Genomic DNA, 23,911 nt, shown 5'->3' on the forward strand with positions numbered 1-23,911 from the left:
GGCAAGCTTTTTCACGAGTGTTTCTGCCAGTGCATTCTTAGGGCTGAGACACAGAGACTGGCTCAAGTTCATTTAGCTAGTGTGGGGCCCAAGGTGGCACTTTAATTCACAGTCTCTCAGTTTCTAGCCTGAGGCCTTAACCACCACATCAAACTGGCTCTCTTAGATATCTACCTCCATATACCACACATACATACAGAATTGATATGTAACTCATCAATTCTAGGTGACACATTTACAGTGTAAGAGGATTTTTAATTATAGTAGTTTTATGCTACAAAAATTGCAATGATTAAACTATAGATATTAATGGTGTCCCTTATGGGTAATGGCATGTTTTAGAGCAGGGGTCCCCAACCACCGGTCCGCGGAACAAGTCCTACCGGCCGCTGGTTGTCTGGCGCATCTTTTTGATGAACAAGTGCTTCCGTGAGCTTTTCCGCTAGAAAGCTCACCGGCGCATCTTTTTCAAAAAGAAAGCGCTTCCGGTGAGCTTTTCGGGTAGAAAGCTCACCGGAAGCACGTTTTCATCAAAAAGATGGCGGCGCCCAGCTGATGCTGGTACCGGGCCGCGGCGCCCAGCTGATGCCGGTACCGAGCCGCGGCGTAAAAAAGGTTGGGGATCACTGTTTTAGAGGATTTGTCCTTCATCTTCTCACAATTAAAGCTCTCATTGAAATCTATATGATGTTTTCTAAAACTTTACCAATTAATCTATTATATGTTTCATACTAATAATATTTTATTGAAGTTGAAAAATCAATATCCGTCTGATTGGTTACTGTTATTTTTAATGTAATCAAAACACATTTAATATTTATCTCTAGAAACAAAAAAGGTACCTGTATCCAGGTGATGGAAAGCTATAATAAAGATATTCAAGTTGTAATACACAAAATAGTACTAAAATATTAATATCAACATCCACTCAGTTAAATTTCAGTTCAGCGTTAATTTTCTATCGCTCATATATAAGGAGAAAAATTAACAAATTTCCCAACTCAGAGGCCAAAATATTAAAAATATTACATGTCCAAGAAAGGAAACTAAGCTGTGAAGCAGGAAAACATTGTCTTCTCATAAAGTTCTGGTCCAGATTATGATCCAAATACATATGATTTTGAATGACATTTTTAAAAGGAGATTCATGATCCAGCAGAATGAGAAAGAGACCATTTTTATCTTTCCTTACAGTCTCTACTTCCCACACTGTTGCAGAATCCCATGAAATCAAAATAAAATGGGAGTTGGAAACTCCTGGAAAAAAAGAAATAGAAGGAAAAAAATCATTGCAGGAGCCTCAAATGGATCATAAAAATATTTACAGCAATGAAGAGATATCAGTTTGGTTCTGACCCAAATATATAATGTGATATGGCATATAACTAGATAAGTCAGGCCAGTATGTACTAAAATGGTATAGCCAACTGGCAAATATAATACATTTTTTCATATGAAAGTTCATATTTCTAAATATTATGTTTCCCCGGGTCTCTCTTACAGGTATGTTGACACATCTGTGGCTCTATATAGCACCTCATTCTCATTCTGAAGACAAAAGAATTCAAGAAACAAAATATTATATCCTACTATAAGCAACCTCGCTGATTAATTCCCTCTTTTTCAAATCAATGTTGCCCTTGGCTACCCCATGACAATCCCGGCTAGAATAAGATGAAGATGAAAGACTGGAGGGAGTCAAGGAAAAAATTAAAAATGCAAATTATATTTGTACTGGAAGAAAAGTTATTAATAGTGACTATTTCTATCCTCTAGGAAGTAAAATATTCATTGTGGGCCACTTTTGTGGATTATTTAAATTTGTACAGACTTTTTTCTAATATATTCTTAATGAACATAGAAAGACCTTACTACAAGTGAATTACATGAGCAATTTATGAACAGGCACTTTGTACTCCCATGAAAATCATGTTAATGTTTTAACACTACCACTGGAATAATAAGCTCAAAATATGTGTATATGAATTAGTTCTAGGCAGTACAGGGAAACAAACCTAGTACACAAATGTGGTTATAATATATTTCAAATATGCAAGCAGAGCACAGTCCTAGAATTCTAATAAAAACAACTTCTTCCAACTGGTATATTAGTTACTATTTCAATGTGCTTGAAAATAGCCAAATGACAATCTCTCACTAATCTTATACAAGGTTTCTCTGTTCTAAGGACACTGTAGCTTAAATCCTAGGATATAAAAAAAAACAGCTTGTTAAAAGCTAATTCTGAATACACAAGGCTTCTGTATTCTGTCCAGTTTCTAAAGAAATAAATAATTTGGACTAAACAGTTCTTACCATGTTGGAATAGTCATACATTTTCTTGCCAGTAACTCTAGCGCATAATGAGTTGCCTGAGCTGCACATTCTCCTAAGACAGTGCCCACACTGACTGCCAACTCCAGTTCATTTCCTCGAATCAGGTTTGCCATGGCAAGCTTGCTCAATTAAAAAAAAAATCATTAAGCCTAACAAGGATTCATTGTGACTATCATATTAGCATTCATTTTCAAGCCCACATTTCAGGGTGACAAATCATGCATCACTGAATCTGATCTACACATTTTGGCTAAATCTTTTCTTTATAGCCTAGCAACCTAAACAAACCATGAATAAACCATTTCAATGGGAGAGTAGCTAGAGCCAAGTTACTGTCATTATCTGGACTTTCTAGAGTGAATGAGGAACTTCTTTTATTTATCTGATCTTTATGAAAGGCAGCCAGAAAGACCAGACCAGAAGTAGTAAGGAGGGAAAAATTTGGCTTCTTTCCCCTTAAGTTGGTTTCTCATCAGTCAAGAAATGCACATTATAAAGAGCAGGTAAAATATCTATACACCATAATTTACTGCAAAATGTATGCCATGAATCCATGGTAGAATTCTCACTTCATAATTTATTATTTTTTTCTTACACACATACACAAACACACACAAGGGTGTAAATTTTACTCATTATCTTATTAATATCTAGCCTCAGGGCTGTAATAAATAAATATGAATTATGAAGATGAAGATCTGAACATTTTAATTTTCTTTAAGGACCTTCAGGACTCAGGACACTTTGAGATTATCAACTGGGATGAATGATAGCTACTGTTCCCTTAACAGCAGTTTCTCCACTCAATGTTCCTTTATGAAGGTCTGCTAAGAAGTGTTCCACATGATCTATTACAAAATTGTTACTTTATGAATATCATCTTTCTGACCAGCTGCTTTTCATATGAGGAACTTGGTTTGAAAAGGAGTTGCCTTGCATAGTCAACAGTTTTATCAAATGTTTAACCTTAATATTTATATTTACCACCTACACAACAAATATAATGAACATTTCTGAAGGAAGAAAAAGATTACCAGAGAGTGTCAAATCACAAAAGATATTACAAGGGAAGGAACTATATTTTGTATCCAGGAGAATATTCAGGGCACATATTAGTGCCAGTTCTAAATATGGATTTTTACCATAGCAGCCTTAATAAATCATCTCATATGGACCATATCAAATTATCCTATTCATCACTAAGAATAGTAATGGAAATAATATTATCACTAAACAGCAGACAATATTCCCAAACCATTCATAACTAAACATTTTATCGTGTGCATGGCAGTTTCAGGAACAGTCCGCATATATGGAGCCTCCAGGCACTTTCATTTCCTGAAATACATATATTTATGGCACCTCTGTGTCAGTCTTAAACTTGAGAGCTAAAGTATAAAAATGTATCTGTAGATATTTCCAGCACATTTATACAATGGCCCAGATAAAAGTATGAGTTATTACTGTGTTCATCACTGAAATTTATCATTCCTGAGTCTCTCCCCACAAATCCTGGCCACTATTGTTATTCCATCATGTAGTAATATCAAAAGACTCACATGTAAAAAAAAGAAAAAAGATCCCATATTTTAAAACATGATGAGTAATCTACATACATTCATTTAGAAAACTGTTATCTAAGCACAGTCATAATAGTTCTTGAGGTTTTCAAACCAGCATCTTTCCGAATGCTATCTGAAGAGGCTAAGGGTTAAATCTATTATATTTATGGATGAATAAATAAAATTTCTAATGCAGAACAGTGCAAAACAATAAATCCCAGTACCTTCTTATAATACTGATGATCAGCCTCACCAAATTCCTCATTGTTTTTAATAAGGGGGCAATCAATTAGGAAATGATTGCATTTTTATTTTATTTTTTAAAATGGATGTGAAACTTTATCATCAGAATGTACATCAAGCATCCTTAATTAGCTAACAACATCAAAAGTGGAGCACACCTTTCCTACAAAGTGACCCATATTTCAGTTTCTTCTCCCCTTGCTTCTGTCTGTGGTTTTACATAATTGGTATGACAAGCACATGTTTATCTGACAATAGTATGATCCATGTGCAATATCATGCAACAATGAAAAGCCTGTTATGTAAATTTGATCAGTGAGAGCTATCTACTTTTAAAGTATTAATCCCTATAACAGTGTTGTTGTTGTTAGTTGCAAAGTCGTGTCCGACCCATCGCGACCCCATGGACAATGTTCCTCCAGGACTTCCTGTCCTCTACCATCTTCTGGAGTCCATTTAAGCTCCCACCTACTGCTTCAGTGACTCCATCCAGCCACCTCATTCTCTGTCGTCCCCTTCTTCTTTTGCCCTCAATCGTTCCCAGCATTAGACTCTTCTCCAGTGAGTATAACAGTAACTTTGTGTTTATTCCTACAAAAGATGGCTTGGAAATAGTATCTACCAAGCTAGATTTAATCTTTTATATATACTTTTATATTACCCATAGGTCAACATCCTGAATTCCCTTGGGATGTAACAACAATTTAAAACAATTTAAATTGGGATATGACAACAATATAAAAGCAACAATATTACCTTATTAGATAGAAAGTGTACAACAAGAAAATCATTTACCTCAATATTCTCAACAGCTAAATGGCAACAAGCAGCTAGCACTGCACAGCCATCCTGAAAATACCACTCAGCGAGTTCTTTACTGACATTATGTAGAAGACTATAGGAAAGAAATGATTTTAATAATTACAACCAAAAATATAACAACTTTTCCTACTTTAAAATTTCCTAAATCCACTGATTCTTTTATCTCTCTCTGATTGCACCAACATTTAGCTTAAACTCTTTAACCAAATCAACAAAATATATCTGTTTGTCTAAATTCTATCACTGGCACACAAGTATCCTCAATGTGGTAACTGTAAAAGATTAAATCAACTCAGATTCATTAAAAAATGAACTACTTAAGCTCTTTCCAGCTCCAATTTGGAGGGATTTAATTTTATTTTTGACAAATATAATTGACAAATAAAGTCTTAATCTGTCAGTCTATTTTTTTACAGTCTATTTTTTAAAAAGAGCTATTTTTACATTTTTTTTAACTTTAACCAAAACAAAACATAGACAATTAGCATACAATTAACACTGAAAATATTGTTTTATAAACACTCTACTCAGACTGTGTAAAGCAATGTTTTATTTTATTTTTTAACTGATCCATTATTCTACAATGTTTTTCAATCTATTAACAAGATAAAAACATATGAAAAATGCATGTTCTATTTTCTGTATAAACTTACTCATTGTAATTGTCTATGCTATTCCCTTCAAAATGTTCTGATTCATCTGCTACTGAACCCTGAAATGCTTTTATATTTCCTTCACATGCCGCCTGAAATCAATAAAATAGTATGAGCCAAAACTAATACATTATTCATTATCACTCTTAGCACCAGTCAAAGATAGGGAGACACCAATTTACTTGTAAATTAGACTTCATATAACAGTGGTGAAAATATTACCACTGAAGTACTATTTATAATACCATGGTATTGTTAACCCAAATTCTCAAGTTTTGTTTGATAGCCTACATAGAAGCTCAAATAAATGCTGAATTTGAATGTTTGGCATTCTGAGATTTTGCCCCAACTTATCAGCATTATTTCACTTGCCATATTTATAACAAAATGGCTAAAACTTGCACCACTCCACAGTGACAATAATACATGATAGCTCCATCTATAATTAACTATCTATAATTAATTTGCAAAATTAATGTTTGCAAATCAGTTTTTTACTATTAGTTTTAATACCAAATATGTTCTGAATTAAATATTTGTATAAATATTATTTCAGTTGTGCTATGTACTCAGCTTATTTTTCAATCATTTAGATAATTTATACCAATAGTGTTTTCTTATACAGTATGCTGGAGTTTTTCTATAAGAAAAATGTCAGAATCTATAGGTAAATAGTATGTCATTAAAGTTTTATCTTATGGTAAGAGGTATAATATTTATTAGCCTATGATAAGCACATGAAATAGTACCTGTGCAACTAATAGAGCTTCTTTAAGTTGACCTCTCGAAATGAAAAATGTAACAAGCTTCTTCACATCACCAATAGCTAAGCAGTATGGAATAACTTCATCATTTTCTTCCTGAATTAATTGGTCAGCTCTCCTAATCAAAATCAAAAGTAAATGATTTATTTATTTTCATTTCAGTTCCGTTTAATATTATATCTATTCATTTGCAGAACTTAAAGTTTTTATATTAGTTGCTATAACTTTCCTGTCTTCTCAAATGTGCCCTGTTCGTTTTCAAAACATGATTTTAAAAACACAGAAATTCTAATTAAAAATGATCTTCACTAATGTTGCTTTAAAGAACATAGGCTTGCGAAAAACATTTTATGTGATCACTGCAAGTTGCTTTTTAATGACAAATCAGTGTTGTCCCAAGATCAGATCATCAATTACTTTTTACTATTTCAGTTGCAAGTCCAACACTTATAAGGCAATCCATAAATCATTGGTATGAAAAGGTAAGATGTATTTAATCTTAAATCCTTCACAGATTTATCTACTTACCGTACTTTCTGAAGTTATTTAAGTTGGTAGTGATCACCATATGCAGTATTCAGAAATGGAATTCTACATTTTAACTAGTAGCTAAATGAAAAGAATATTCCATGTCTATTTTGAATCATCAGCTTCAGTAGATAATGTTGGCATTGTAATGTTTTAAGTAGATGCATTTATATCTCACTTTCTCCAAATCATGCATTCTTTAAAAAATAAACTTCAATTACATCAGCTTAATTCTTTTCCTTAAATTAAAAAGTTCCAAACTTGACAATTTCTTCATAGAGAACTCCAGTAATCTTTTTATCATTTAGGTCACCCTTTGTTTTTCTAATTGTTTTTTTTTTTAACAGTAAAAATTTCCTGCTATAATCTCACAAACATTTTTATAGTCATGTGAAAAAAAGAAAATATACCTTCTTTGATTTTTATGGTTTTACATATTAGGACATCTTAAAAGTCATCTAGTTCTCATCAGTTTTTAAAAACACAACCTCAGATGAACAAAAACATATGATTTATTACACCATGTCATCATTTATTTTACACAATGGAAAGCCACGTGTGAAAAACTAAATACACCTTATGGTTCAATCGCTTGTAGAACCACCTTTAGCATCAATAACATGAAGTAATCGTTTTCTGTATGACTTTTCCAGGAATTTTGGCCCATTCTTTTTTACAATATTGCTTCAATGCATTGAAGTTGGGGGGGCATTTGTTTATATAGTTCTCTTGAGGTGCCACCACAGCATTTCAATCAGGTTGAGGTCTGGACTTTGACTGGGCCATTGCAACACCTTGATTCTTTTATTTTTCAGCCATTCTGTAGTAGATCTCATGGTGTACTTGGGATAATTGTCTTGTTGGATGATGCAATGTTAACTAAGCTTTAGCTGTCAGAGATGGCCTCATATTTGATCTAGAATACTTTAATATATTGAGAAGTTCATGGTCAGCTCAATGACTGCAAGGTGCCCAGTCCTGTGGCTACAAACAAGCCCAAATCATCACTCCTCCATACCATGCTTAATGGTTAGTATGAGATGATTGTGCTGATATATTGTGTTTGATTTTTACCAAACATAGAACTGTGCAACTAGCCAAACATCCCCACTTTGGTCTCGTCTGTGCAAAGGACAGTGTTCCAGAAGTCTTGCAATTTGTTCAGATGCAACTTTGCAAACCTAAGCCATGCTGCCACTTTTTTTTTTTTAAGAGAGAAGAGGCTTTCCTCCTGGCAACTGTTCCAAACAAACCATACTTCTTCAGTCTTGTTCTGTTTGTACTGTCATGAATTTCCAAATGCTAACTGAAGCCTATAGTGTCAGAGATGTAACTCTTGGATTTTTTGCAATTTCCCCGAGTATAGCACAGTCAGACATTCGGATGAATTTGATGGGAGGTCCACTCCTGGGAAGATTGACAATTGTCTTGAACATTTTCCACTTGTGAATAATCTTCCTCAGTGTAGAATGATGGACTTTAAATTGTTTGGAAATGACTTTATGACCCACCCATATTGACGGGCAGCAATAATTGCTTCTCTAACATCATTGGTGACTTTTTTTCTTTTTGGCGTTGTGTTAGCAAACACTTCAGTGCTGGAGACCAGCAAACTCCTAAAACTTCAGCTTTTATAGAGGTAGTCATACTTGCTGATCAACAACTGATCAAGGACACTTGATTATCAGTCCCTGGCTGCTACTTAGCCTCTTCATACCTATGGAAGCAGTAAAGGTATACTTAGGTTTTCAACATGGTTTCTCTAATTTTGCTTTTCTTTTGTAAAATAAATGATGACATGGTGTAATATGTCATGTGTTGCTGTTCATCTGAGGTGGTATTTATCTAGTTTTAAGAACTTCTAAGGACCAGATGATTTTTACTACATATCCTAATATATATGTATATCCCAATACATAGAACCATAGAACTCAGGAGGGTGCAGTTTCTTTTTCACATGACTGTATATTCATTATAATACCTGTACTTTTACTTTCAGTCCTTTTCCTTATAATTTTTAGCATCAAATTTGCTTTTTCACAATTGCCAATAGAGACTTATTATTTACCTTAACCACCACATCTCTAGATCTCTTTTCAGTCATTTCTAGATCAGACAGTGTGCTCTGGTGTTATTCCTGGGGTTTGCTGAAGACACTCCTCCACCTTAGAAGTTACAGTACCAAGGCTCCTGTCACTAGTGAGACCAATTTGGTTTTCACTTTCTAAATCACCTCTAATTCCTCCTTCAGACCCTTTTCCAGCTTCTTATACTCTTTCTTCCTGGTGTTGCTGTCATTTGCCATATTTATTACCACTGTGTTACGTTCCATGTCTATTTCCATGATGTCTAATTGATTGGCCAATATGTACCTGTTGATATGGATCTAGAAATCCCACAGGATCTTCATGTTGGTCTCCATGACAGTCTATGGAATTTCCCAATTGGACTTGGGAGAGTATAGCCCAGTGGTCTCCAACATTTCCAGCTTTGCGGACTAGTTGGGGAAGAATGGATGGTTCCATGTGAGCAGCAGGTGAGAGCAGCAACTCCGGGCACACGTGCCTCTCACTTGCACACATGCCTGCTGCTCATACAAATGAAGCTCTGTGCATGCGCTTGCCCACTGCATGCTCAAGTGAAGCTGCAGACACATGCGCACTCACCTGTCGCTTTGATGGCCTGGTTCTGAATGGGCCATGGCCCAGTAATGGCTAGTGGTCCAGGGTTGGGGACTCCTGATCTAAGACATACATTGTGAAGATGTTCCTGTACACAATGCCAGCTACTTCGTTGTGTCATTCAGTGTATACTGTTCCTGTCTGTATCTTATATTCTACCATTATGTGTTGAATTGTCTTTGAGGCATCTCTGCATAGTTTGCACCGCAGGTTCTATATAGTGTGGGAGACCATTGCTTCTATGCATCTGATACTTAGCGCCTGTTGTTTTGCTGTTGTGATCAGTGCCTCAGCCCTTTCCAGTCTTTGGTAGGATTACTCAATTTCAAATCTCAAATCTCTGAGGAACTTCCATGCAGGGTCTTTTCTTGCCATAGCATTCCCCTCTGATTGATCTTCATCCCATGTCTACTGTTGCCTCAGGCATTCTTTCAGCAGGTCATCTTTAGACGACTGATGTACTTCTGGATCCTCTACGTTTATTCCATGACAGTGGTTTGATAGTGCTCTCTCTCTGGCTGTCTACAGTCTCTGGGTATTGGACTATGGATGAAAATCCATACATTGTGAAGAGCTTGACTTCGGCAGTTTCCATATCTTGATGTGTAGAATTTTAATTGCAGGAATGTTCCAATCTCGGATGGCAAACCTCAGATAAAGAATGTTTCCAAGCAAATACAACTCAGGCAAACAAAGTCACTAATCTATGGATAAAGGAGGATTAGAGAGGGGAAGTAGACATATGTTAGACTTTAACTAGAGATAATTAATTGTATGGATTACTGTACTAAACAGTAACGAAAGTTAAGCAGTAACCAAAGTTACCCAATGATGGAGGATAACTAAAAATGTATATAAATGCAAGACTATACTCCAATAAAGATCATCATAATTCTGTTGTTCATGATCAAACAACTCGACTGCCTCGTCATTACAACATTGATGTACATACAGCTTGAAGTCATCCTTGTAGAGATGGCTGCTGGTAATTCCACTTTTGGATCTATATCCATTTCTTGTGATTATCTAGCTAACAGGTTCAAATATATGCAGAACAACAGCAGGAACAGTGTATCATCTTGGTGTATGATGGATGGCCACTTTTGGAAGCCATTTTGAGTTGAATTCCACTGTCTTCCTTAGTTCCAAAGAGTACTTGACAAAGATCTTTATTTTTTGTTGACCCTGCTGAACACCAAGCATGCACAGATCCAAGGGTATGGCACCGAGCTAAGCTTCTCGTGGTCAATCAAGGCTATACTCAGATTGGTTTATGTAGACCTTGAGTCTTGGAGAACTGTTCTATCAATGAACAACTGGCGTTTTGAGCCTCTAGTGTGATACCCAATGTCCTTCGAGCTCTGCTCATATTAGCTGCTTGCATGGTCCTGTAGCTTGGCAACTATAGTGCCTGCTCGGACTTTCCATATTATGGGGAGGCAAATTATTTGCTGGTAATTGGATGATGCTATCTATTGGAGGGAGAGGGCTTTCATGATCAACACTGTTGTTCCTTGTGTTACCCATTATGGATGGGAGATCTTGCTGTTAGTAGCTGTACATTTGTGGTGCTAGGTAGTCATGCACTGCTATAGTTTCTTTAGCCAGGAAGTATGTCTCATGTCCGGGCTGGGTGCTCTCCACCTCTTCAGGTTCTTGATCTACTGTTGGATGCATGCTCTTTAATGTGGTGTGGTAGTGTTGATTACACCTCCAATTGTTCATCCGGGTCTTTTTGAGCCAGGATATAATGTGTAGTTGCTCCATCAGGGATTCTGAGGGCAGCTTCCTCTTCACTGTGTCCAAAAGTTGTTAACAAGCTGTTTCTCTGTTAGTATGGATGTAGGTCTTAACCATTCATACTTCCTTCAAATATTTCATATATTCTTTATTAGATCTATCATTATAGTAGCATTCATCAAAATGTAAATTTGTGTGTGTGTGTGTGTGTGTGTGTGTAGAGGGATGGGAAAAGTGAGAAATTACAATAAGTAATTTCTATTTCTTAGTTAAAAATATTTTATGCAAAAGTATACATTTAATTGTGCAAAAAACCCCCTATCTTTAAGCATCACACTTCCAGCTGCAAAACCTGATAGTCAATGTAAACATGCAGTATACTTAAAAAAAAAAAATCTTACCTTTGCATTAATTTCTTCCAGTATTTCATAGATACTCCTGGTGCAACTGATAGTGCTCTGTCCCACTGAAAAAATAAATTATGCCTAATATTACTTCCACTACAGATTGTGTGTGTGTGTTTAATAGTCTTTACTTTTGCTTGTGTTATTTATTTCTAACAGTACAGCTAAAACATAACATTAAATTTTCAGTTATATTTATAAAGGAATTCTATAGGAAAACAAAAATCAGTAAAGAAATTGGAAGGGGTAGTCTGATGGACAGGTATTTTCTGATGGATTATTACTTCTAATAATCATTATATAATTAGTTTCACTTTCTTTAATAATGAAAAAGTTAGAAAAATAGTATTTTGATAGCAATTAATATAAAAGTTGAAAACATTTGAACTCTCTTGGAATGTCCCTACAGTATTTGGTGTTTCCTAGTGATTGCCTGGCTAAGTCCCTGCAGCTTTCTTGGCAAGATTTCAGAAGTGGTTTGGCATTACCTCCTTCCTAGGGTTCCTTCCTAGAGTGGCTGAGCCAAAATTACCCAGCTTGGTTTGTGCCTAAAGCAGGACTAGAATTCCCAGTTTGTAGCCTAATGCCTTAACAATTACACTAAATTGACAGTATTTGAGACACGTCAAATACCCAATATTTTTTTTTCTGCAAGTATCAAAGAATTATATGCTTACAGTATAATTGAATGCAATTGATCTTTTTTACATAAATTATTAAAAGCAACCATATAATACATTGTCAGAAACAGATTTTACTCAAATATTTCTGGTTAAAAATAATGCAAAAAATAAAAACAGAAAACCATTTATATAAAAAATAATTGACAGGTTGCCCACCATTCACTTATTTAAAACAAACTCGTATCCCTTAGATCAGGGGTGTCAAACTGGTGGGCCGGATGCATCACACGCAGGTCACACCCACCTCAGCTCTGCAAAGGGAAAAAAATGCTGCAATACATCACATGATGCAACGTACCATGGAGAGTTTGACAACGATGCTTTAGATTAATTGCAATGTATTTTATGAGCCGTGGTGGTGCAGTGGTTAGAGTGCAGTACTGCAGGCTACTTCTGCTGCCTGCCGGCTGCCTGCAATTTGGCAGCTCAAATCTCACCAGGCTCAAAGTTGACTTAGTCTTCCATCCTTCTGAGGTGGGTAAAATGAGGACCCAAATTGTTGGGGACAACATGCTGACTCTGTAAACCACTTAGAGGGCTGTAAAGCACTTTAAAGCGGTATATAATTCTAAGTGCTATTGCTATTGCTTTTGCTCTCCTTTCCCCAATATTTTCCTTTAAAGTGATTTACGATATTAGTATTGAGTATAATAAATTTATGTACTGTAAAATTGTCCATATGTTTACCTCTCCAAGCTCCACCATAAGCTCACAGTATCTCTGAATTTGACCTAGTTTCAGATGTATCTCTGCTGCTTCTTTTAGTCTTTTCTCCTTGCTAGGTACACCGATACCTCCTCCAAATTTAGACATCTTTACTGTTGTAAGTTCTTGTGCTTTGGACTAAAAGGATTAAAAAAAATTGTTTCTAAGACACGTGCACAATGTTGCAGGCATGAACTGTTCTGAACATTTAAATATTTTGGAAGTCCGTGCCTAAACATATATGTTTTGTTTTGTATGCATAACAAAATGAAGCTGTTTTGTTCAGGGAACAGATACAAATATGAGTAGTATAGAAGTAATTCAGGGGAGGAAACGTAGGGAAAAGTCGGACATCAGCAGTGTTGGTGGATGAAAGCAGACAGGGAAGACAAGGTGCTGGAAAAATTAGTTGGGTAGATGCTGGAAGAGGAAACAATTGAAGAGAGTCTTGCCCTATCATTCTACCATCCACCCTGAAAAATCACTCCAGAAACTTTCTAGATTTGATCTGATATGGGAGACAACCAAAAATATTGTAGTTTTTTTAAAATCAAAGAAAAAGAATAAAAGAAAGTAGAATTTCGTATTATTTTTTCCTAAGTTAGAAAGAAACTGTATTTTCCATTTCATGCAAAGCTGATTTCTTAATATATGACCATGTCATATAGTTAGGTTTCCCCTATCTCTAGAATGGTTCATATTTAATATAATTGTTCTCATCACATACAGTAGTTAATACTCCTATGATTATGTGAGAGAAAATGAATGTTTGATATAAATGAGTACCCAAACAAATCTGCTTCTATTTGTGACTCAAAGGAATCTTATTTTTGTTCCTCTAAGTCTAAGCAAAATCCTTTCTGGTAGATCACATAGTTAGACAAAGGCAGCTGTCTGGCAGATAATACATGTGCCTTATAACCAGTGGCTCCTATTGTATATTCCTGGGCAGTACATTTCTATTTGCAGGAACTATCTTAATGTTTTTTTATGTGGACATTTAGAGCAAATCTTAACTGGAATTAATTGGGAGCAAGTCATACTGAACAAAAGTACATCTCTTTGTTTTCAACTCAGTTTGCAGATGTGTTTACAGTAACACCCCAAATGTTTCAGATGTGCTTTAAAATGTACAAAAAGGCGATCCATTATTAATTGCAAAAAGATAAGGTTTCTGTAGTTTCTGTAGCATATACAAAAAGGCCAATCCTAGATCTGTTGCTTTAAAATATATATTTTTTAAATTGCATTAATTCAATCTAATACTGTAGTTTTTATAATAAAAAAGTTTCATTACAATGAAAATTCTTCTGAAAAAGAAAAATAAACATGGCATTTCTATTCTTGTATAACTAAAGCAGTAAAATCTGCATAGTAATTCAGAACAGAGTTGTTATATATTTTGACATTTGTACACTAAGGATTTGATTATCGTCTGTAAATGCCATGCTTAATCTAATGAGGAAAACATAAGCTAAACTAAATATAGCCCTAAAAACATTTAGCTCTATAATCACTGCCATTCAATGGCTCAAGTGCAAGAAATGATATATAAAAAGAGAGAAAAATTGATATCCAAGAGTGGGTTTCAAATGTTTCTTCCATCCATATGGTTTTAGAGAATTTTGTTACAAATAGTTTTTGCAAGTATTTTTTGTATGACATTTTTGGTAACTATGAGGCTTCTTCCCATCAAGCTTTACTGGTCTGTAATTGGTGTTGCATTCTGGATCCCCATAGTGCCAATGAAGTTGTCAATTAAACTTCTGCCCAGTTTAATTGAGAAGACAGTTTTCAACATTCTCTCTAGAGATGTGGGGGCAGATAATCTCCAATTAGCAAGAGTTCCCAGCTCCTTGGATTACTCCCTACAGGACTGAAGCCAAAGTACTCTAGTCCCCAAAGTGCATCACTCTAATTTGTAAGGAGTGATCAACGGAAGGACTTTGTCATTTTTGCTGCCTAAGTTATTGTTTTGTTCTCCTTTGCTACCAAAGAAAATAATGAGAGGAAATAATCCAAAATAAGAGAAAATAAGGACAAGCTGAAATACCACTTTTTCTTTCTTTTTTGCTCAGTGAGATTCCACTTATCACCTTGTCTTTTCACTCTCCCCAGTTCCAAGAAGCAGAGGGAAGGAGGCTCATATGGTAATGCAAATTCATTTTTGCAGGGCTGTGGGGAAAACTGTGGCTACATAGACATGCACTGCAAAACCAAAAATGATACAAAGATATTCAGTCTGAATATTTAACTTACCATTCTAAATTTAATCAGATGTTTCATATGCATAATTCCTTTGCAATAATTCTGTGGGAGCAAACTATCATCTTGACCCTTTATTACTGCAACCAGATCCCATAAGTTTTTACTGCCTCCTCGGGGCTAGAATTATTTAAAAAAAAGGAAAATATTGTTTATGCCATATTAGAATATAGTCTGCAACTAATGCCTTTTTCAATGTGCTTTTGGGATAATATTATATTGACTGATTCATGGTATTTACAGAGGCTCCACAAGCTTTATTTCTATGATCTTTTACTATTACTGTCACTATAAAATTTTATTCTTTTAGGTTGGAACTAATTTTTCCTGTGCATGCTGGTAATATGAGAACTAGCTGCTCAGTAAAAGTCATACAGTGAAAATATGAATTCTATAAATAAACTATATAATTGCAAAATATTCACTGGCATTGTACTTTGATTTATGAAGCTTGCATAATATAGCCTTTGGATTATTTATGTACAGTTCTATTCTAGCCTAAAACCATAATGAAGTCTTTATACAGTTCAAATTTCCCTCTTTTATTTTCAGGTATGTCTAGACTTCATAATAAAATCTTTCAACAGATAGCAAATAACAAAGAAAACTGCAGATTATTTGCCTGATTTAAACAAGGTCTTCTTTATTACATATAAAGAGTTTAATCGTTTAGAATGATTCAAATTTGCAGCATTTAATTCCCACTTAAATCAATATGCCTATGTTCTGACTATGCCAATTGATTTCAGTGAACCTAAATTCAATATTAATCGATACACAATAAATAGAGACTATTAATGGAAATTTTATATTGTATATATACATTTTTAAAAAATAATCAATACTTACTGATAAACATTCTGAAAACCACCTTAGCTTTCTTCCTCGAGGATTATTGCTTAGCTTCTCTATTTCTTGTTTAATATCCCTAGATGCTTTCCCACATAGCAAAGGAGGAGCACCTATTTCAACTGCACGATCTATTAAAAAACAATAATTTTTGAAAAAAGAATTGAACATAATATATACTTTTTACCTCATAGATTAAGACAACTATACATGTCATACTTGGTTTGCTTACCCTCTCAACTTCACTTAGTACTCTACAGTAACATATCAACATGTTTCACCATCTGCATTGTTCTGTGGTATAGGCAATTATCCTGAACATTTATTATGTCTGTTTCTATTAAATCTACTTTCTGGTGTTATGATTTGCACATTGCAAATCTTAGATCTAAGTCAGGCAAGAAAAAAGAATGCTTAATGGGTGTCAGAATGTTTTCCTGAGTAGTTTCTTACTCAGTAAGAATTCATATTCTGCTTCACCATTAATTATGCAAAAACATCTGTGATAAAGTTGTATACATTCATGAACATAATAAATTATAAAGTCAGCTGAGATATGAATAGGTGTCTTTGTCAAATTTGTTCTTATTTATTTGTACATTAGTGATAAGGCGTATTTAAAATAATATTTTTATTTTGTACATGTTTATACCTAAGTACAAACAATAAAGCAATAAAATTTAAATATATTTAATTTTGTATTTAAATAAATGTATAAAAACAGTTATTTAATTATTTTACAGCATTATATTATCACAGTACTACCATTATTTTTAAAACTATCAGGTATTGCTACTTCTTAAAGAGAAGAATATATCTCTAAAACTTTGGGAAATCTAACTCAAAAAATAGTTCAAAGAAAAATCAATTCCAAACAGTGAGAACAAGACGGTTTGTTCACTCTAATATGGCAGGCAAATAAGGATATAAAATGTGTACCAAATCTATCAACACATTTAATTATTAACATACTTATAGCAACCTACAAGACTAGAGGGATAATGAAAATGCAATATCTATAGAAATTGTGTGTAATGCTTAGAGTAAAAAAGAGAATATAAGTCATGTATGACCTGAAGAAAATACAGTGGTACCTTGGTACTTGTGAAACTCATTGAATTTGGAACTCAACACATTTTGGTGTGAAAATGTTGTCCTGATATTTAACATGTATTTCGTTCTTAACGCACACACTAGAACTTGGTGTTGGCTGCCTTGTCACTCACTACATTATCTTATGGGAAGAATTTGTTTGATACTCATCATTTTTGGTACTTATCGTGCCTTCCATAACCAATTAACGATGATTCCCAAGATACCACTATAAATTTATTAGAGATATTCCACAGGCTTTCACAAAAGCCATAGGAAAATATGTGGAAATATGACCATTTTATATATAATCTGCTTGTGTGCTATCATTTACCCACCAATGTTTCCAATTATCTCATCCCATGGTCTGTCTGCCAAGATGCATAATTGGAGAGGATTTATCAGAGGTGTTAAAGACCAAAGTCTCACAGTGGAGTCGCGGGAACAAGAGGCCATAGTGAAGGGGCTGCTAGGATGACACGTTAATCCTAAAGAAAAGGAATAAAGGAATTCAATGCAATATTTTAAAATAATAAGATTTTCAAAAGGAATATAAAATGTACAAAAACATAAAATCAAACATGTTACCATAAACATCTGCACCATGATCATATACAGTGTCCAGGCATGTACCATCTCTTGTGTCCCATACTTTGATTGTATAATCCCAACTGCCTGATATCAATAGATAAGGTATTTCTGTATTCCACAACAATCCTCGTACTGGTGCTGTATGCCCACTAAGAATATTTATACAAGCATCTTGTGTGTAATCCCATATCCGAACAGTGCTATAAAAAAAAGATGGCATTTTATTGCAATATATTGATCATCTCCAGATAAAACCACAAATCTAGTTGTGGTGCATGGAAGAATCTTGATAAGAATTTGTTGTAGCACCCTGTTTCCTGAATTTTATCTTATTATAAATTAAGGGACATGATCTTAGTTTTTCAATTTAGTGAAAAACTAAGACCTGATGTTTCAAAGTAGTGATTTTTTCATAGTCACAGGAATTGCCATATCCACACTGGTATTTAAAAATAACGTTTATTTTTTTTTAAAGGAACTGGTGATAATATTCATTCTATCACAGATGATATGGAGTAGTTTATGTTTAATCTTATAATTACTCAAACATATCAAACACCATTTCACAATTATATGTGAAGCATTTCTCCACTTTATAGTATCCACCCCCTTTACTATTCTCTACTGGAGGAAAAAAGAAAAGTTATTGCATTATTTTATATCAGGATGAACTGCCAGAAGAAGAGTAGACAAATCGGGGAGCTAAGGATTGCATGTAGCCCACAGTACAATCTGCATTCATGGTATTTAATGGTTACATATCATAGCTTGAACAATGCAGTTCTATAATAAATACTTCTGTTATAATTCTGTAGTTCTATATCACTTTCATCAGCCAAATCAGAACACTGCTCTTATATAATCACCTGCCCTTTTGTGGAATATCCCAATCTTTATTACATTTATTTTGAGTTCTAAATATGGTATCTATTCCATAATCTTAAAGCAGGCTTTAGAAGATTACAGCTGGATTTCTATATACATTTACTAGACATAGGTCTCACTTAAAATCAGTAGGACTGAATAAATAAGTATAGCATGGCAGTAGGAAAAAGAGAAGAGAAAACCATGTTCTAACATTTCCCCACCCTTCATTTTGACATAATTAGAAGCAAACTGCCAGTTTCTTGTAGCCTTGAAAGATGCTGAATGAAAGCATTTAGCTGATGACATCCATCTTCCCACTGACTTGTATCATACTGCATCAAATTACAATTGGATCAGTGGTGGGATTCATTTTTTTTTACTACTGGTTTTGTGGGCGTGGCTTGGTGGGCATGGTAAGGGAAGGATACTGTAAAATCTCCAGTCAGAGGTGGTATTTGCTGGTTCTCCAAACTACTCAAAATTTCTGCTACTGGTTCTCCAGAACTGTTCGGAACCGGCTGAATACCACCTCTGAATTGGATGAGCTACCATAGCATGCTAAGTTGCTATGATAGGCAGCATACCATGAAATGTAAATAAATAAATCATTCTTTGAAATCATGGTGGTTGTATTAAAAATGCCAAAATCACAATACGATTTGCTTCTTTGCAATCTTTGGAGAAACCAGGATTTGCCTCTCCTACATATAGGTCATAGATATCAGATCTTTAACATAGGCTGGTTATGTCAATCATCAAATAATTATTGCATACTGTAGAATTCAGATAATTAAAAAACATTGCTGCAAGTATTAATACGTTTCATTCAGTATGAACCTAACGAACAAGCAGCAATCCCATTTTTTATTAATGAAAGCAGATTGGTTGCAGTCTAGATTTGAATTCCACATAATTTATTCTGATATTTGGACTTTAGCCAAATGTTTGAATGTATGTGTGTGAGCACACACAGATACTGTATTCACTAGATGCTAGTGAAATAAATGATTAAGGTAGTGGAATCCTGTGAATAGGTTCTACAGCACAAATATTAATGCATTGCAACATACATTTTATTTTATCACAGGCCTTGCAGGGAGACTATAATAAAAAAACATCATTTTCCTTGAGGAGCATGAGGAGGCTACAGTATAAGCAATGGTCTTTCAGAACAATGAATATGCCATCCTTTACTAAATCTAAAGTAACTATTTTACTAACTTCAATAATTATAGACAAAAATCTACTTCTATATGCAGTAACACAAATTTAAAGGAAATATACTTACCCATCATCAGAACCACTGCAAAGTATTCCTTCCCTAAGGGGAGACCATCTTACATGAAATACTTTTGCTGTGTGCCCACTGAAAACTTTTAGTGGCTGATCAGAACTTGTTGCTAGATAATAAACACGGACATTTTTATCTTCACATCCAGTTGCTATCATATCTCTGTAAGAAAAGTCACAGCCATCAATTACCATATTTGAATTTCACCTCCTAAAATTGCTGAGATCAAGGTTATTAAGTATTAGCAACAGATATGAAAGCAGATGTGGGATATCCAAGCTTACTACAGAAAATAGAAAGGGGGTTATTTTGCTTATTCACAGCATGAATTGTTACAAATCATTATTTGGATATTTAAGAATAAAGGAACCTATGTGAAGTGGAATAAAATAACAATAATAACAATGCAGAAATTCAACTTTATTTTTTATTTATTCATTTTATTTACCACATTTACAAGGTTATAAAAAGGGAGATTTGTTTGTATGCCACTCAACTCCCAATGACCCTTGGTGGTTCACAAGTTAAAACATTTTAAAAAATAAAAGAAAAAAAGATGACCAAATTGAAGAGGAACTGCATTTATCTCATAGTAATCATTTCTGACATTTTGATAATTTTTCCTAGAAAGGTATACCAGTGTGGAAATAATTTTAAATGGCCTTTGTTTAATAGCCTTTGTAATAATTATTTTCTAGAACTATAAGTAATTTAAAATATTTTAGAAGTGCTTTGAGATGAACAGGTATACATACAGCTGCAGCATGTAATTAAAGTTGTCACATCTTTTTTCAGGTTTCCATGCAACCCTGGAAAAAGTTCCATTATTTTAATGAGTGCCTTAAAGACATAGCAGTTTTAATTAACTGACTCATTATAGGAACTGTGTTTGTTTTTTAGATATGTAGAAAAGCCCAAAAAACAAATGCAGGTATTTTAAAAAGATACGGCACTGTTTATTCCAAAGTACCTCCTCAAAACATTTTGGAAGCATACAAGTCCTACTATTTCCAATAAATCTTTCACTAAATATTTTGCTTAGAGTGATCTTCTGATCTCCCAGCACAATATAGACACTTGAGGCTATTCAATTGTATAGAGAAAAAGAATTATTTATAAAATTAAATATAGATTCATTTGAAATATTATTTGCTTTCAAGAAGCATAGTACTTAAATATACAAACGATGAGATAACCTGTTTCCTCGAAAATATGACCTACTATGAAAGTAAGTCCTACCTTGATTTTTACATGTATGCTCAGTGTAAGCCCTACCCCCAAAGTAAGCCTTAATTAAGATCCCACCCATTCCAAAGTGCACAGATAAAAATTAAGTTAGGGTGGGGATGGGGACGTGTGTAGAGCTGACCTACTACTTACCTTTGGATGGTTGTAACCAGGCCTCTCACACACCCTGACACCTGCCTTGCCGGCTCATTTCTTCTGCAGCCAGGAAAGTTGGCAAGACTTTCCTGAAGGCCTCTGTAACTGATAACAAAGCTCCGGATTGATCTGGAGTTGTGTTATCAGCTGCAAAGGCCACCAGAAAAGCCTTGCCAGACACAGAAGTTCCTGAAGGCCTCTGACAGCGAAAAGGAGGCCAGAGGGCGACGCGCGCAAGTGAGGTTGGTCAGTGGATGACATCCCCCGAAAATAAGACCTGGAGCCTTTTTTGGTGGCAAAAAAATATAAGACAGGGTCTTATTTTGGGGGAAAAACACAGTATATACAATCAATCATTTTCCAGTACAGTTGGGGTTTACAGCATTGCCAGCATATATAAAAGAAAAAATTGTTACAAAATGTTTCACTATTGGCATATCACTGTCTTGATTACTAAAACAAATATTTTTTCCTAAAATAATGTTAAAAATATAAAAAATTAGTTTTAAAAGTCTTCACTATTTATTATCTAATACAATTTAATCTGAAATCTCTGATATATAAAACATAGAGGAGTTACATAAATAAACAATTTTTAGTTTTTTCTTATATATCCCATTATTTCCTTGGGAAGCTTTTTTGTTATATACGAACCAAATTAAGTCTAACATTTCTAAATGCCTTTTTTCTGTAGGCTAATCCAGCACAAATATTGGCTAGCATAGTTTTCAATAATAGTTGTGTCATGCCCCTGGTGGAGACTGACTCTGAGGGAGAGGAGGAACAGCCGACAGGGAGTGGAAGTGTGGCTCTGGAGGTTGTGGAGGAGGCTGGGGAAGGGCAGAGGCCAGCTGAGCAGTCAGAGGAGGACCCAGGCCCATCCCCTCTCCATCCTAGGGCACGCAGGGAGGAGAGGATAAGGGAGAGACGTGGTCTCCTTGGGAGGAGAGGGCCTTGATCCTCTTCATGGGCTGCAGGTATGACAACTGAATAAGAGTTTGGACCTGCGTACTGGCAAATGCTGGAAACAAATCATATAAATATCTCTAGTTTATAGTTCCTCTCTGAGTTTGGCATCCTTCCCAGTGTGTGTTATCTGTGGACATCCTCCAGCCCTTATCTTGCCTGGTTTATGTTGCTTTTTCACTTCTTCGTGTAACTGTGTGAGAGTTTTTTTGTCTTCCGTCAAAAATATTCGGAACTTGGAAGCAAACTGAAGGAATAAAAGGGGCTTCACCTGTTTTCTGTGACTGTGTTTGTTTTGTATCCCACCCTGGGTCATCACAAGTTGAGAGCAACTCCTTTTTTGCCACATTCAGTTGAAAATAATACTAATTTCCTTAGTGGAAAATCTGTTACAATACTTATTTGTATTTACACTATGTTTTATGATTTTTGTATATTATAATTGGCCATGGATGAAAAACAAAATTAAGAAATGTTTATAAATAAAATAAAGTATATCAGAGGAAAATTTTCTTTTCATCTTTATCCTCTGTCAAAGCTGTGAAACTATCAAACAATGCTAAAAAAGAAAAAGAAACAAAGGGGGAGGGGAAGGCTTTCATAACTAAAGTCTAAACATAATTTTGAACAATTCTGTCAGCATAGCTGATTTTATTTGCTTGCAAATCTGCTTTCAAGTGGTGAAACAAAGCATATTTTCAAAATTCTTATGTCACAGCACATGGCATCCATTTTTTTATCTTGACTTTTAGGAAAAGTTCCCATAGTATCTATTCTAATCCAAGATACTAATCAAGCAGTTATAACTGCCAGTCATCATGAAGCAAAGATAAAATTAAATTAACTGGGTCAGCAAATACTATTTTAATTAATTGAAATAATTATATTATGCATACTTCAAGTCAACTTTTATCAATATTAACTTTAACTCTTGATGCTACATGTGAATATGGTTAAAATGTAGAGAATGCTTGATCATAATTGGTAAATAACTGGAACATGTCATGCTTAATGAAATAATAATGAGGAGTGGTAACACTGGAAAAAATGGTAATACAAAGCAAACTTCATGTTGATCTTATCTGACAATGTTACAGTACTAGAAAAAAATAGCCTAAACTAACTAATAATATATTATATAAGTGATAGTGATTTTAATATTATTTTTAGTACCATGAGATAAATATATAAGGAACTATATGTAATAATAACTTACTTGTTTTGACTCCAGTCACAGCCAAAAACTGCAGCTGGGTGTTTGTACTTGTGGAGAATTTTGCCATCAATTGTCCGAATAATGCTGAATTACAACATGAAAAAATATATCAGAAATCAATTGGGTTTTATCAGAACATGCAACTAAAGTTACTGTAATAAATGTTTAATTTTAACAATTTTTAGAAATATATAATAACAAAAGAAGTCTATTCTATCAACCATATGAAACAAACCAAGCAATCCTATGACGCATTGTATATGTGAATA

At 34.5% G+C, this 23,911-nt stretch overlaps 1 protein-coding gene across 15 annotated transcripts in view; it reads right to left on the reverse strand.

Annotated features, from left to right (window-relative positions):
- WDR17 (WD repeat domain 17) overlaps positions 1-23,911 on the reverse strand; it is a 74,236-nt gene that overhangs the window by 10,361 nt on the left and 39,964 nt on the right. For 12 of the 15 annotated variants that reach the window (XM_087963311.1, XM_087963309.1, XM_087963302.1 and 9 more), the window contains 13 exons: positions 23,643-23,726; positions 20,075-20,239; positions 17,917-18,119; positions 17,667-17,816; positions 16,237-16,367; positions 15,382-15,507; positions 13,105-13,260; positions 11,732-11,796; positions 6,367-6,499; positions 5,618-5,709; positions 4,938-5,037; positions 2,317-2,456; positions 843-863 (listed from right to left, as the gene is read on the reverse strand). In XM_087963311.1, coding sequence (XP_087819437.1) covers positions 843-863; positions 2,317-2,456; positions 4,938-5,037; positions 5,618-5,709; positions 6,367-6,499; positions 11,732-11,796; positions 13,105-13,260; positions 15,382-15,507; positions 16,237-16,367; positions 17,667-17,816; positions 17,917-18,119; positions 20,075-20,239; positions 23,643-23,726 — 1,566 coding nt within the window. The remainder of the gene's footprint in view (positions 1-842; positions 864-2,316; positions 2,457-4,937; positions 5,038-5,617; positions 5,710-6,366; positions 6,500-11,731; positions 11,797-13,104; positions 13,261-15,381; positions 15,508-16,236; positions 16,368-17,666; positions 17,817-17,916; positions 18,120-20,074; positions 20,240-23,642; positions 23,727-23,911) is intronic. The other 3 variants (XM_087963312.1, XM_087963307.1, XM_087963313.1) reach the window with 3 other exon arrangements.

Source organism: Notechis scutatus, chromosome 4 (assembly GCF_049901735.1).
Source record: "Notechis scutatus isolate UNSWTSFEM ecotype Mainland chromosome 4, rNotScu1.2, whole genome shotgun sequence".
In the NCBI taxonomy this organism is placed as follows: Eukaryota; Metazoa; Chordata; class Lepidosauria; order Squamata; family Elapidae; genus Notechis; species Notechis scutatus.